Here is a 13033-nt window from a genome sequence, read left to right as displayed (position 1 = left end):
TATGATCATTAATTCAGACATTTAATCTCGCCGAAAATTAGATAAATAGGGTTGATAATTTCATCCTACATGTAGGGATACTACTCCCATGATAGAATCAAGGGCCCAAATTTAGTCACACATACATGAGGTCCACTAATTTTTATAAAATCACATATGTGTATGAATCTTGTCCATCCAAACCATGTGAGGCAGTGCCTCACATGTAGCATCGAAGCTACCGATAAATAGACTGAGACATTTTGAATCATTTATATTTTTCCCCTACGCTATATTTTCATCTTCTTCTTTTTTTTTTAAATAAAAAATATATTTTAATTAGAGAAAATAAAGTACAACTCAAAGCGATATTAGACCTCCTTGAGTTATATATATCTTTTACTCTATATAATACAAGAACAGCTTATAATAATTATATGGTGTCATGGACATGGTGTAATTTTGAATAGCTACATGAATTTACTATATTATAATAACATTTTTTATATTTTATTTTATCTCCTGTCATTTCAAATTCAAAATTTATAACTTTTACTTTATTATTTCTAAAAAAAACTAATTTTTTTAGATTATTTAGAATGTCAACTTCAAAGAGTAGATGAGAAATTTAAATCATATGCTCCAATTATTTTAAGTCAAATTACTTGTACAATAGCAATCTACAAGAAACTTATAATTTCAACAANATCATTTTCAACCCAACAGGGTTAATTTGGACGGTTGTGATTGGCGTGAATCGCAAGCTACTTTTTATCGTATAGCTCCACGTGTCTTCCGTTGAGAGGCTGATAAGGCCTGGCATTGTTCTTGCATTGTATATCCAATGGTGCCTTGAGTGCTTGTACTTGATCTCTCGAAATTGATCTCACCTATAAATTATAATCACACGTTATTTAATATGATTATAATAATATCGGTATAATCTAGTCTAAAAAAATAAAATAAAATAAAAAATATCTGTATAATCTTAAAATGGTAAATATATTTTCTTTAGTAAAATTATTATGAACAAGTTGGAAATAACTTCTGAATTATCAAGATTTATGAAATAAAATATACAAATTTATTTATACATAAAAAAGGTATGAAATTTGAGGAATAAGAGTGATGGTGAATCCTCTCACCTTTCCAACGATGATATAGATTACATTTTCCGTGCAAGGAGGAGCACTGAAGGAGCCAATGTATTTGTAATACTTGCGAGGATTTTCCTTCAACACAGCCGGGTGAAACGGGACCAGCTTAAGCTGTGCTGATTCTTCGTATGCCAGTTCGTTCAATTTCTTATGTATCTGCATGCAAAGTTAAATAACTTCAGACGATCATTTATATACCTCCAAAATCGAGGGGTTATGTGTATATATATACATGTGTACATAATATTTTCACCTGCCCAAGAATGGGATCGGGATGTCCATATTTGAAAAGGTATCCGAGCACTGCAACTCTTCCATCTTCGGAAACGTGCACCATATGAAGCTCAGCCGCAAATCTGTATTTCGTATTTATAATGAGTCCACAAGATTTTAAAAAAAAAAACTAGATTTAAACGCGTTCGAATGAGATATATATTACCCACGTAAAACATAAATTATGGAGGCAAGAATGAAAGCAAACGAAAATAACACTAGAATTGATGAAGAGGTTTAATACCGCTTTCCATTAATTCTATGCTCAGAAGGAGAATGCCAATGCATCTGTTTCAAGGCATACTTCTTGCCATCTACAATCATCCACCCCGAATCCTCTGGGTACTCTACCTGCATCAACAATATTAGTTCTGAATTTCCCCATTCAAATAACGAATGCTGAACTAGATGAATCTATACATACATGTGTGAAAAGGCAATACTTGTAGAATTAAGCTACGTACTAACCACAACAGTGAATCTAACATCAGTCAGAGTACCATTTACAGGATGGTATGCTCTGAGCAATGGCTTCAAGTTCTTGTTCACAACTGCTTGGTCTTCTACAATATTGATTGGTGATTGGGATTCCCCAGTTGCACATAAGGAGAATTTCGGATTAAGGCTTCCCCATTTCTCGGGGCCTGTGGCTCCAGAGTATGTGAACTGAAGTGGCTGGTCAGCAGCCTCTGATATATAGTTAGAAAGAAATGAAGATGATAGGTATATTATGTATATACATACAGATCATATATATCTTGAACCCATTCTGCTAGTGAAGTAGTGTCGAGCTCGAGTACTATGATACTTTATCTCGACTCAAATTAGCAAACAACTAAAATTTGGATTCAATCTTGAGGAATAAATTGCCAATGGAAATGGCTCGAGCTCTGCTAACCCTTTGTCAAACCAACCAGTATATAATTCACTATATATTTGTCATTTAATTACTAAGAAATAAATATGACTTGAACTCAAGAATATTCTGTGCTTCCAGTCAACTAGAATATCTTGAATTCGACTCAAACACTATCAAAACATGAGTGCTTGTCAAACTTTAAGCTGACACAACCCTCGTGACAAAAACTATAATTTGATTTTAAGTATTTATCTTATTGGTTGCGGATTAACTCTAACACGACTAGTATAATAGCTCGAAAATTCCATCGAAACGGAGGCCGAGTGTGCCACTTGCTAGCTGCTAATTTAGGGGTGGGGAAGATCGAGAGAGAGAGAGATGGAAAGTGTACGCAGTGTGTAAGTAGCAAATGAGTTGACAATGAGCAGAGTGAGTGTAAGGCTGAACAAAGCTACACGAGCCGCCATTTAACTTCTTCTTCCTCCCCACAGGCAGAGCAATGATATATGTACAACTTAACCCAAGCAATTGCTTCCTACTCCATTGAACTCTCGTGTAGAAGAAGCCGTTTGATGCGAGTGATATAAGATATTGATTACTTTCCCGTCCTTATTTCTTCCAACTTTTGACTCGAGTATTATTATAATTGAAAACAATATTACAACCAGCAAGTTGAGGATTAAAAAATATAATATTACGACTAGCAAGTGTGATTAGTTTGGATCTTCGTTACTTGAACAATGTACAGCAACATAAAGCAGTAAGTCGAGACAATGATGAATCTTTTATCCGCAAGACGAAATTGCCCGTATAACAGTGCTCTACATTGACGGCAATCTTCTCTGAGAAACAACAACTTCGAATCGATAGAATGCAGCACCACAAACTCTAGATAACAACGAACAAAAATATGCATAACTTTCAAGTATACAACGAGCGAGAAGGGAAAATGCAACAAAAATGCGAAAAGTATGAGCAATGCAGATGGAGGGATAAGCCAAGGGACGCACTGTTTGATCCAAACGCAGCCTGATCCAGGCATAGCCTGCTATGAAAGCTAAAGGACGCACTGTTTGGTCCGGACGCAGGTGATGAGTTAAGGGACACAAAGTTTACGAATGGGTGCAATCTTTATTTCGAAAACAAAAATTATTTTCCAAATAAATTTTGTTCAAAAAGATTAATACTCTCGGCCTCACCTCATTGCACCGCGTCGGGCAAGCCCCGCACGCGTGTTTCACTGGGAAACAACCTATCAGCGTCTTTCCCTTTTCAAAACTTCTGGTGCCCCTAAGGGCTCAATCCCGTAGTTCAAACTTAGAACTAAACTAATGTTGACAACTCCATGTCCCATTTCATTGAATATTCCAACAAGTTAATACAACCATATATAATTAGTAGTTAGTTTTTTTAATTAAATATTTATATTACAATTATTATGAAATTTGGGTCTTGTATGAATAAAAAAAGGCTAGAAATTTTAATTTAAAGAAACCAATATATTTGAAATTAAAATTTTTAGATTTATAGAAACCATCAATTTTGCTGATAGTCATGGTTGAGCACGCGAATTTTGTCCACAAGTATATGTAGTTGAATACTTTTCATTGATGGGGGTACTCTGCTAACCAAATCTCAACTTTATCTATTTGTTTTTATTCGTATATTCGAGTATTTATATTTTAATAATAAGTTATCTATATTATTTAAATAATTACAATATTTTAGTGATATGGTAGTTACATTTGATTATTCATTATCTAAATGCAGCAATTAACAAAACCCGAAATCGCCAAATACGAAAATTAGAGGAAAAAGAGACGTTTAATTAACGATAATAGAATATAATTGTTGAAATATTATTTAAAAATGTGTTAAATATTTGTGTTGAAAATGTGAATGTTGAATGTTGAAAATTAGGTGTTGAATATTGAAAATTAGTGTGTGATGATGTAGGTAATGATGTATTTTATTTTTAGATTATTTGTAAAAATTTTCTATAAATAGATCTCTCATTTGTGAAGAAAATCACAATTGAGTTGAGAGAAAAATATTATAAAGTGTGTAGTGTGATAATTTTGAGAGTTTGAGATTTTTACTTTTTTACCGTAAATTTTTACTTTTTCACAACACGTTATCAGCACGAAGCTCTAAAAGTCCTCCATATTTTTCCAAGCTCCGAACAGAAGAAAAAGGTAACAAAAGTAATAATATTTATTTTACTGTTATTTATTTATTGTTTATATATGTAATATATAATATAATGTTATTGTTAGAAATAATAAAAATAATTTTTTCAAAAACTTGTTATAAATCCTGGGAGGATGTTAAGACGACATCCCACACTCCCGGTAAGGGATACGACAAGTATAAAAGCCTATAAGGTTTTTTAAACAAAATAACTTATGACACCTAATTATAATAATGTGATATGATATACATAATTATTTAAATATGACTAATATTATATACACCATATTATTACCATAAAATTATACAAATACATACATTTATTTTCTTATACACCAACGGTAATAAACGGTAACAAAACGGCTAGTTTTTGCTCTATAAATACAATCTCACAAATACATTCAATCACTCCAACTTTCTCTTCTTCTCTAAAAATTATTCTTCATCAAATTTTCGAAGAAAAAAAGAAGATGGCTTTCACGAGGTTATTTTTAATTATTTTGGTTATCATACTCACCAGTCTTGTATTTATCGGAGAATATCCTCCTCGTGTGTTTTCTTTATTTTTACGAATACTTGTACTTGTTGTTTATCCATTACTTTGTATTGCAATATTCATTAACTAATAAAATGCATCGTAATTTTTAGTACCACCATGGCAAACTTGGCAAAGCTCGAATTCATCGCTCTTGATATTACTGGGAAAAACTATATGCCATGGACTCTTGATGTAGAAATGCATCTTGAGTCATTGGGTCTAAGCGAGACCATTAAAGAAAATGGTATATCTTCATCACAAGAAAAAGCAAAAGCTATAATATTTTTACGACGACACCTTGATGAAGGTTTAAAATGTGAATATCTCATCGAAAAAGATCCCATGGCTCTGTGGAAAGGATTAAAAGAGAGATTTGAACATATAAGGGAAGTTATACTTCCGACCGCCCGTGATGAATGGAATATGTTAAGATTCCAAGACTTTAAAAAAGTCAGTGATTACAATTCAGCGATGTATAGAATAATCTCGCAGTTAAAATTTTGTGGACATGAGGTTACAGAATCGGAAATGCTTGAAAAAACATTTTCCACGTTTCACGCATCAAATATAACACTACAGCAACAATATAGAGTGCGTGGATTTGCGAGATATTCTGAACTCATCGCCTGTCTTCTTGTGACGGAAAAGAACAACGAGCTATTAATGAGAAATCATCAGTCCCGACCCACTGGATCAACAGCATTTCCAGAAGTAAATGCTGTAAGTAAAAATGAATTTAAACCTAGAAACCAAAATCAAATTCAAAGACAAAGTTTTGGTCGAGGTCGAGGTCGAGGTCGTGGTCGTGGTCGTGGACGAGGAAGTGGTCGTGGACGCGGCCGTGTTTTTGAAAATAATCGAGATAGTTATTTCTATAACTCATCTCAAAATAACGTCCCAAACCATCCACAGAAAAGGCATCAAGAAAACATGAGTATTAATGAAAATCACTCGAAAAGATTTGAAAGTTCTTGTTTCAGATGCGGTACTCCAGGACATTGGTCTCGTATTTGTCGAGCCCCTGAGCATCTTTGCAAACTTTATAAAGAATCGATAAAGGGGAAAGAAAAGGAGACCAACTTCACTGAGCGAAGTGACCGTTTGAGTGATTCAACTCATTTTGATGCTGCTGATTTTATGAATGATTTCTCTGGAAATGATCAATATGTTGGTGGGATAGAAATGAACAATATTGATGCTGCAGATTTTCTCAATGATTTCTCTGAAAATGAACAATATAGTGGTAGAATATAAATGTACAATAATTTATTTTTCATGTATTTATATGATAATGTTTTATTGTACAATTATGATATGTGTTATATTTAAATATGTATTGTCATTAATTTTTTTTCATTGCATATTTTTTGAAGTTCAAATATGGAAAATGCTATGAGCAAAGCTGAAGTTTGCATACCCGATAGTGGTACAACGCACACTATCCTCCGAGATAAAAGATATTTCTTGGAACTAAAACCAACAAAAACAACGGTGAATACAATATCAGGTCCTGTAGACTTGATTAAAGGATGTGGTAAAGCACAATTTTTGTTACCTAATGGTACAAAATTTTTGATCAATGATGCTTTATATTCACCACAATCGAAAAGAAATTTGTTGAGTTTTAATGATATATATTCCCATGGGTATGATACTCAAACAATGAATGAAGGGAATGAGAAATATATGTGTCTTACCACATATAAATCAGGAAAGAAATATGTGATTGAAAAACTACCAATGCTCCCTACTGGATTGCATTATACACATATACGTCCCATTGAATCAAACATGGTAATTGATAATTCTTCAATATTAACCAATTGGCATGATCGATTAGGACATCCTGGTTCAACAATGATGCGAAGAATTATAGAAAATACACATGGTCATCCATTGAAAGACCAGAAGATCTTTCAGAATAATAAGTTTCAATGTAAAGCATGTTCTCTTGGAAAACTTATTATAAGACCATCACCAGCCAAAATCCAAACTGAATCACCAATGTTTCTTGAACGTATTCAGGGTGATATTTGTGGACCAATCCATCCACCATGTGGACCATTCAGATACTTTATGGTATTGATTGATGCCTCCAGCAGATGGTCACATGTATGTTTATTGTCAACTCGAAATGTTGCATTTGCAAGATTACTTGCTCAAATAATAAAATTGAGGAATCAATTTCCCGATTATACAATCAAGAAAATTAGACTTGATAATGCTGGTGAATTTACTTCCCAGACTTTCAATGATTATTGTATGTCTATGGGAATCATTGTTGAGCATCCTGTTGCTCATGTACATACTCAAAATGGATTGGCTGAATCATTGATTAAACGTCTGCAAATGATTGCTAGACCAATGATTATGAAAACAAAGCTCCCTATTTCTATATGGGGACATGCAATTTTACATGCTGCTTCATTAATTCGCATCAGACCAAGTGCATATCATAAATACTCCCCATTGCAGCTTGCATTTGGTAAAGAACCAGACATTTCTCATCTGAGAATTTTTGGATGTATGGTGTATGTGCCTATTGCACCACCTCAACGAAAGAAAATGGGACCTCAAAGAAAGATTGGAATTTATATTGGTTATGATAGTCCATCGATCATTCGATATCTTGAACCACAGACAGGCGACGTGTTCACAGCACGTTTTGCTGATTGTCATTTTAATGAGGAAATCTTCCCAATGTTAGGGGGAGAACAGAAACATACCGAAAAAGAAATTACATGGTATGTATCATCATTGTTACATCTGGATCCAAGAACAAAACAATGTGAAAAAGATGTACAGCAAATTGTGCACTTGCAAAGAATAGCAAATCAAATACCAGATGCATTTGCAGACACAAAAGGGGTAACTAAATCATATATACATGCTGCAAATGCCCCTGCTCGAATTGAAATTCCGAAGAAACAAATTGAAGATAGTCATGATGTCATTAAACGCCTGAAGCGTGGAAGGCCAGTTGGTTCCAAGGATAAAAATCCTCGAAAAAGAAAATTCATAGAGAAACACAATGATCACAAAATAGAGAATGATGTTCCTGAAGAAACACATAATGATCACAAAATAGAGAATGATGTTCCTGAAGAAACACATGATGATGAAAATGTTTTGTCAGAACCACAAACTGACGAGAATCATGAAATCTCTATCAATTATATTAATACTGGAAAAATATGGAACCGAAAAGATATAGAAGAAATTGATGATATATTTTCTTATAATGTGGCAATCGACATCATAAATGATAATGAAGATCATGAACCAAAATCTTTTGGTGAATGTAAAAATCGGCAGGATTGGATAAAATGGAAAGATGCCATCCAGGTTGAATTGGATTCGCTAAATAAACGTAATGTTTTTGGACCTATAGTCCTTACACCTGAAGGTGTAAAACCTGTTGGATACAAATGGGTTTTTATTCGAAAGCGAAATGAGAAAAATGAAATAGTAAGATATAAAGCTCGACTTGTTGCACAAGGTTTTTCTCAAAGGCCTGGAATTGATTATGAAGAAACGTATTCTCCTGTGATGGATGCAATTACGTTTCGGTATTTGATTAGCTTGGCAGTATCTGAAAATTTAGAAATGCGTCTTATGGATGTTGTTACAGCCTACTTATATGGATCACTTGATAGTAATATATATATGAAAATCCCTGAAGGATTTAAGATGCCTGAAGCACAAAGTTCAAAACCCAGAGAATGTTATTCTGTGAAATTACTAAGATCATTATATGGGTTGAAGCAATCCGGCAGAATGTGGTATAATAGGCTAAGTGATCACTTGATGAAAAAGGGATATGTAAATAATTCAATATGCCCTTGTGTTTTCATTAAGAAAACAACATCCGGATGCGTAATTATTGCTGTATATGTTGATGATTTAAACATCATTGGAACAAATAAGGAAATTCAAGAAGTTGTGTCATACTTGAAAGAAGAATTTGAAATGAAGGATCTTGGAAAAACCAAGTATTGTCTGGGTTTACAAATTGAACAAAAAGAATGTGGAATATTTGTTCACCAGACAAATTATACAGAAAAGATCCTTAAACGTTTTAATATGGACAAATCAAATCCTTTAAGTACTCCAATGGTTGTTAGATCATTAAACATAGAAAAGGATCCATTCCGTCCATGTGAAGATGATGAAGATATTCTTGGTCCAGAAGTACCATATCTAAGTGCTATCGGTGCCCTTATGTATCTTACAAATTGTACAAGGCCTGATATATCTTTTGCCGTAAATTTATTGGCAAGATTTAGCACATATCCAACAAAGAGACATTGGAACGGAATTAAACATATATTCCGTTATCTACGAGGAACGACAGACTTGGGACTTTTGTATTCAAAAGATGCTAATCCAAGTATAATTGGTTATGCCGATGCTGGATACTTATCTGATCCACACAAAGCACGTTCTCAAACTGGATATGTATTTACTCGTGGAGGCACTGCAATTTCTTGGCGTTCACAGAAACAAACACTTGTAACAACTTCATCAAATCATGCCGAGATTATTGCACTACATGAAGCAAGCCGTGAATGTGTGTGGTTAAAATCAATGACTCAACATATCCAAATCTCATGCGGATTATCATTCGACGAGAAGCCTGTGATACTATATGAAGATAATGCTGCATGTGTTGCTCAAATGAAAGAAGGATACATAAAAAGCGACAGAACTAAACATATTCCTCCTAAGTTCTTCGCATTCACCAAGGAGCTTGAGAAGAATAAATGTATTGATGTTCGTCACATTCAATCAAGTGAAAACTCATCAGATCTCTTCACAAAGGCACTTCCTACGACAATATTCAGAAAGCACATATATAATATTGGGATGCGCAATCTACGAAATTTGTGAAGAATTGTTCGTGTCAACATGAGGGGGAGTTTACGTGACTGCACTCTTTTTCCCTTACTATGGTTTTTATCCCAATGGGTTTTTCCTAGTAAGGTTTTTAACGAGGCAGTATAAAAACACGTAATGTATACAATCATTATGATCATCATCACAAGGGGGAGTGTTGAAATATTATTTAAAAATGTGTTAAATATTTGTGTTGAAAATGTGAATGTTGAATGTTGAAAATTAGGTAAAATTAGGTGTTGAATATTGAAAATTAGTGTGTGATGATGTAGGTAATGATGTATTTTATTTTTGGATTATTTGTAAAAATTTTCTATAAATAGATCTCTCATTTGTGAAGAAAATCACAATTGAGTTGAGAGAAAAATATTATAAAGTGTGTAGTGTGATAATTTTGAGAGTTTGAGATTTTTATTTTTTTACCGTAAATTTTTACTTTTTCACAACAATAATGTAATTCATTATGAGATTAGCCACTAACCTAGACAGGTCCCAAATCCCGTCGGGCAAAAGTTTTCGTGGGATGGACCTGAAAACGACTCCCACATCGATTGGATTTTAGTCAAATGAGGGGTTATGGTTATTTTTTATTATTATTTTGTATTATTAGTCTATTTTCGATCTTATTACACCAACTGATCGTTTTTTTTATCGATGACATTACATCAATAATTTTCTGGTATCATCATTTTTCGATTTTACGTTAATATTCTGGTGATAAAATCAAAGTAATATATAAGACGGTAATATCAAAGCATACATGAATTTCATGCTCCCACGAGTCACTATTTCATAAACAAAGTACAAAACTAGGATCACTTTCCCAAATATGCTCATTCTTTCACCAAACTCAAAGGCCAAAAGCCCTCCCAACTTGCTTACACTTTTCCGAGACCAGTGAAATCTGGCTAAACGGTGACTATGATCATACATAAAAGGAATACAGAGAATAATAAATACGGAGTGAAAAATAGCATTAATTTGGACGAATAATAGGTATTCCTAACTAATGAGATGAAGTATAAAACTCTGTTAAGTACGTAAATGAATAAAGAATGGAAGGGGAAAGAGGGAACCCGTGTTAGGTGGCCTTGGTGGGGAAGAATAAGCAAAATTCTTAACTTGAGAATACGCCCCTCAGCTTTATTTTGAGCTAATATTCTCAAGTTCCATTCCGTAGAATCCAACTTTCCTCGCAATTAGTATTAATCCGTGGTATGATTCAGTTAAAAATCTTGTGTGGTCAATAGGTCTACATGAGTCTATCTGATAAGTGATAATATATTCGTCCACTAAAAGTAAGTTTATTTCTCACACGCAATAAGAAAAGTTCAAGTACAAGAAAGAACAAGAATCCACTCTCCACTGATGCTAAGCCAAGACTTAATTGGACTCTTGACCTCCATGAGCGTGTCATAGAAGCAGTAAATCAATTGGGTGGAGCAGAAAGTAAACATAAACAATGTTGCAAGCTTTGTTGTACCAAATGATATGCTCCCCTCTCTTGCAGAAGCTACTCCAAAATCAGTCTTGAAGGTCAATGGAATTCAAGGCCTAACCTTATACCACTTGATCAAGAGTCATCTTCAGATAGAATATTTAATATCATGCTAACATGCAGAACGGAAAATAGTCCAGAATTAAATGATAAGTTACCCCACATTAAATTCTGTGAAAAGTCAGTGTTTGGATTTGACCCATCTAAGAATCATTCAGCTGCTTCCAACAATAGAGATGCATGATGTCTGAACGAAATTCTCAACTAAAAAGACAAGCGATTCCTCCATGTTTCCCTAATTTGTAGACATAGGGAGTAGATCTGTGGAATTCATGATTTTTCTTTATAGCAGAAATACAGACTTGGTAAAAACCTTCGTGGACAAGTCAATGCTGGAAGTGATAATGCAGGTAACATGTCATATAACATCCAGGAATAATTTCAATTTATTTGTGCAAAGAGAACGGAAAAAATCAATATTCATATTCATTATATAATTATTAGGTCAAACCGACCAAATTGTGGAGAATCACTACAGTCGAATTCTAAGAAATATTTACCTAAAATATTAAAACACATTGAATGTAGGAAGAATTTAGTCGTACACTTTCCACCAATGATAGGGGATTTTTGTTGGTCCTGCTGCATGTTAACTCAATTTATAAAAATGGTGTTTGGTGATGCTCCACCAGTTGCATATACTATAGCAACACAAGACTGCTTACTATTTTAAATAAAAAGATATATATTTTTTATTTTTAATAATAGTTTAATATAAATTATATAAAGATATAGTAATATTATTCGGTTTCACTTAAATTTCTGAGAAAAAAAAATGTAATTTTAATCATTTATCCGATTTGCAGTTAATATAGAACCGACATAGTGTAGATGCAACGTTGAAATGTACAATGTTAGGTTAATACTTATGCGGAACAAGTATTAGAGTAATAAAAAAATTTAAATATATATGAGTACTAAACTAATTTAGCAACACATAATACTAAAATTTTAGTGTGTTTGGAATAAAATATTTGAGATTTGGAATAATACGATTTTAAGTGCTTGGAATGATAGGATTTTGAAACAAAATTTGGATTTGATGGGATTTTATAGAAGAATAATGCTAAAGGTATAAACAATATATCGTTACAACAATATTTACAAGCATTATATCGCATGATTTTACTGCTAAATCGCGAAATTTTGTATTCAATATATAATGAGATTTTGACAAATTGAATTTGTGTATTGAATTTTTTGTATTGTACAAATTGATGTACACATATAGATGTACATGTAGCATCACTCAAATCGCAGAACTGGAGGAATACTTAGAAAGACACATGTATCATGCTATCACCAAATTCGTTTATTTTTGCTTTCTCCCCTTAATTAAACCGTGATCTTCCCACAAAACATCAGCAATACAATGAACTAGTTAGTTTCATTTGCAATGTCTGTATTCAGATGCACCGTGATGATCTCAGTGATCCACCAAAAAAGACACTAAATGGGACCAAAAGTGCATGCGGGTTTTCATGTAAATTTGCCAAAGTAGACGGGAAACCTCATGCTTTTTCCCATTTAAATACACATGCACTTCCCAATTTTAATTTGTTTTAAAATTTCCTCGAAGTTGC

At 33.3% G+C, this 13033-nt stretch overlaps 1 protein-coding gene across 1 annotated transcript; it reads right to left on the bottom strand.

Moving 5' to 3' along the window:
* Positions 1–692: 692 nt before the first annotated feature.
* Positions 693–2929, bottom strand: LOC140991648 (alpha carbonic anhydrase 1, chloroplastic-like). The gene is made up of 6 exons (XM_073461734.1): positions 2660–2929; positions 1878–2098; positions 1654–1760; positions 1390–1492; positions 1125–1292; positions 693–869 (listed from the first exon to the last, which is right to left on the bottom strand). Exons 1-6 carry the CDS (start codon positions 2733–2735, stop codon positions 744–746), a joined length of 801 nt encoding a protein of 266 aa, XP_073317835.1. The 5' UTR covers positions 2736–2929; the 3' UTR covers positions 693–743.
* Positions 2930–13033: the final 10104 nt, after the last annotated feature.

Source organism: Primulina huaijiensis, chromosome 13 (assembly GCF_012295235.1).
Source record: "Primulina huaijiensis isolate GDHJ02 chromosome 13, ASM1229523v2, whole genome shotgun sequence".
Taxonomy (NCBI): Eukaryota; Viridiplantae; Streptophyta; class Magnoliopsida; order Lamiales; family Gesneriaceae; genus Primulina; species Primulina huaijiensis.
The sequence above is the reverse complement of the archived record's forward strand: the minus strand, read 5'-3'. Positions and strand labels throughout refer to the sequence as shown.

Bases quoted from the DNA above. Each gene is read 5' to 3' on its own strand.
- LOC140991648 (XM_073461734.1), bottom strand. From the start codon at position 2,735: ATGGCGGCTCGTGTAGCTTTGTTCAGCCTTACACTCACTCTGCTCATT. The intron at 2,099-2,659 runs GTACACTTTCCA...ACTATATATCAG, and splicing joins ATTTGCTACTTACACACTGC to AGGCTGCTGACCAGCCACTT. The intron at 1,761-1,877 runs GTTAGTACGTAG...TTGTTGATGCAG, and splicing joins ATGTTAGATTCACTGTTGTG to GTAGAGTACCCAGAGGATTC.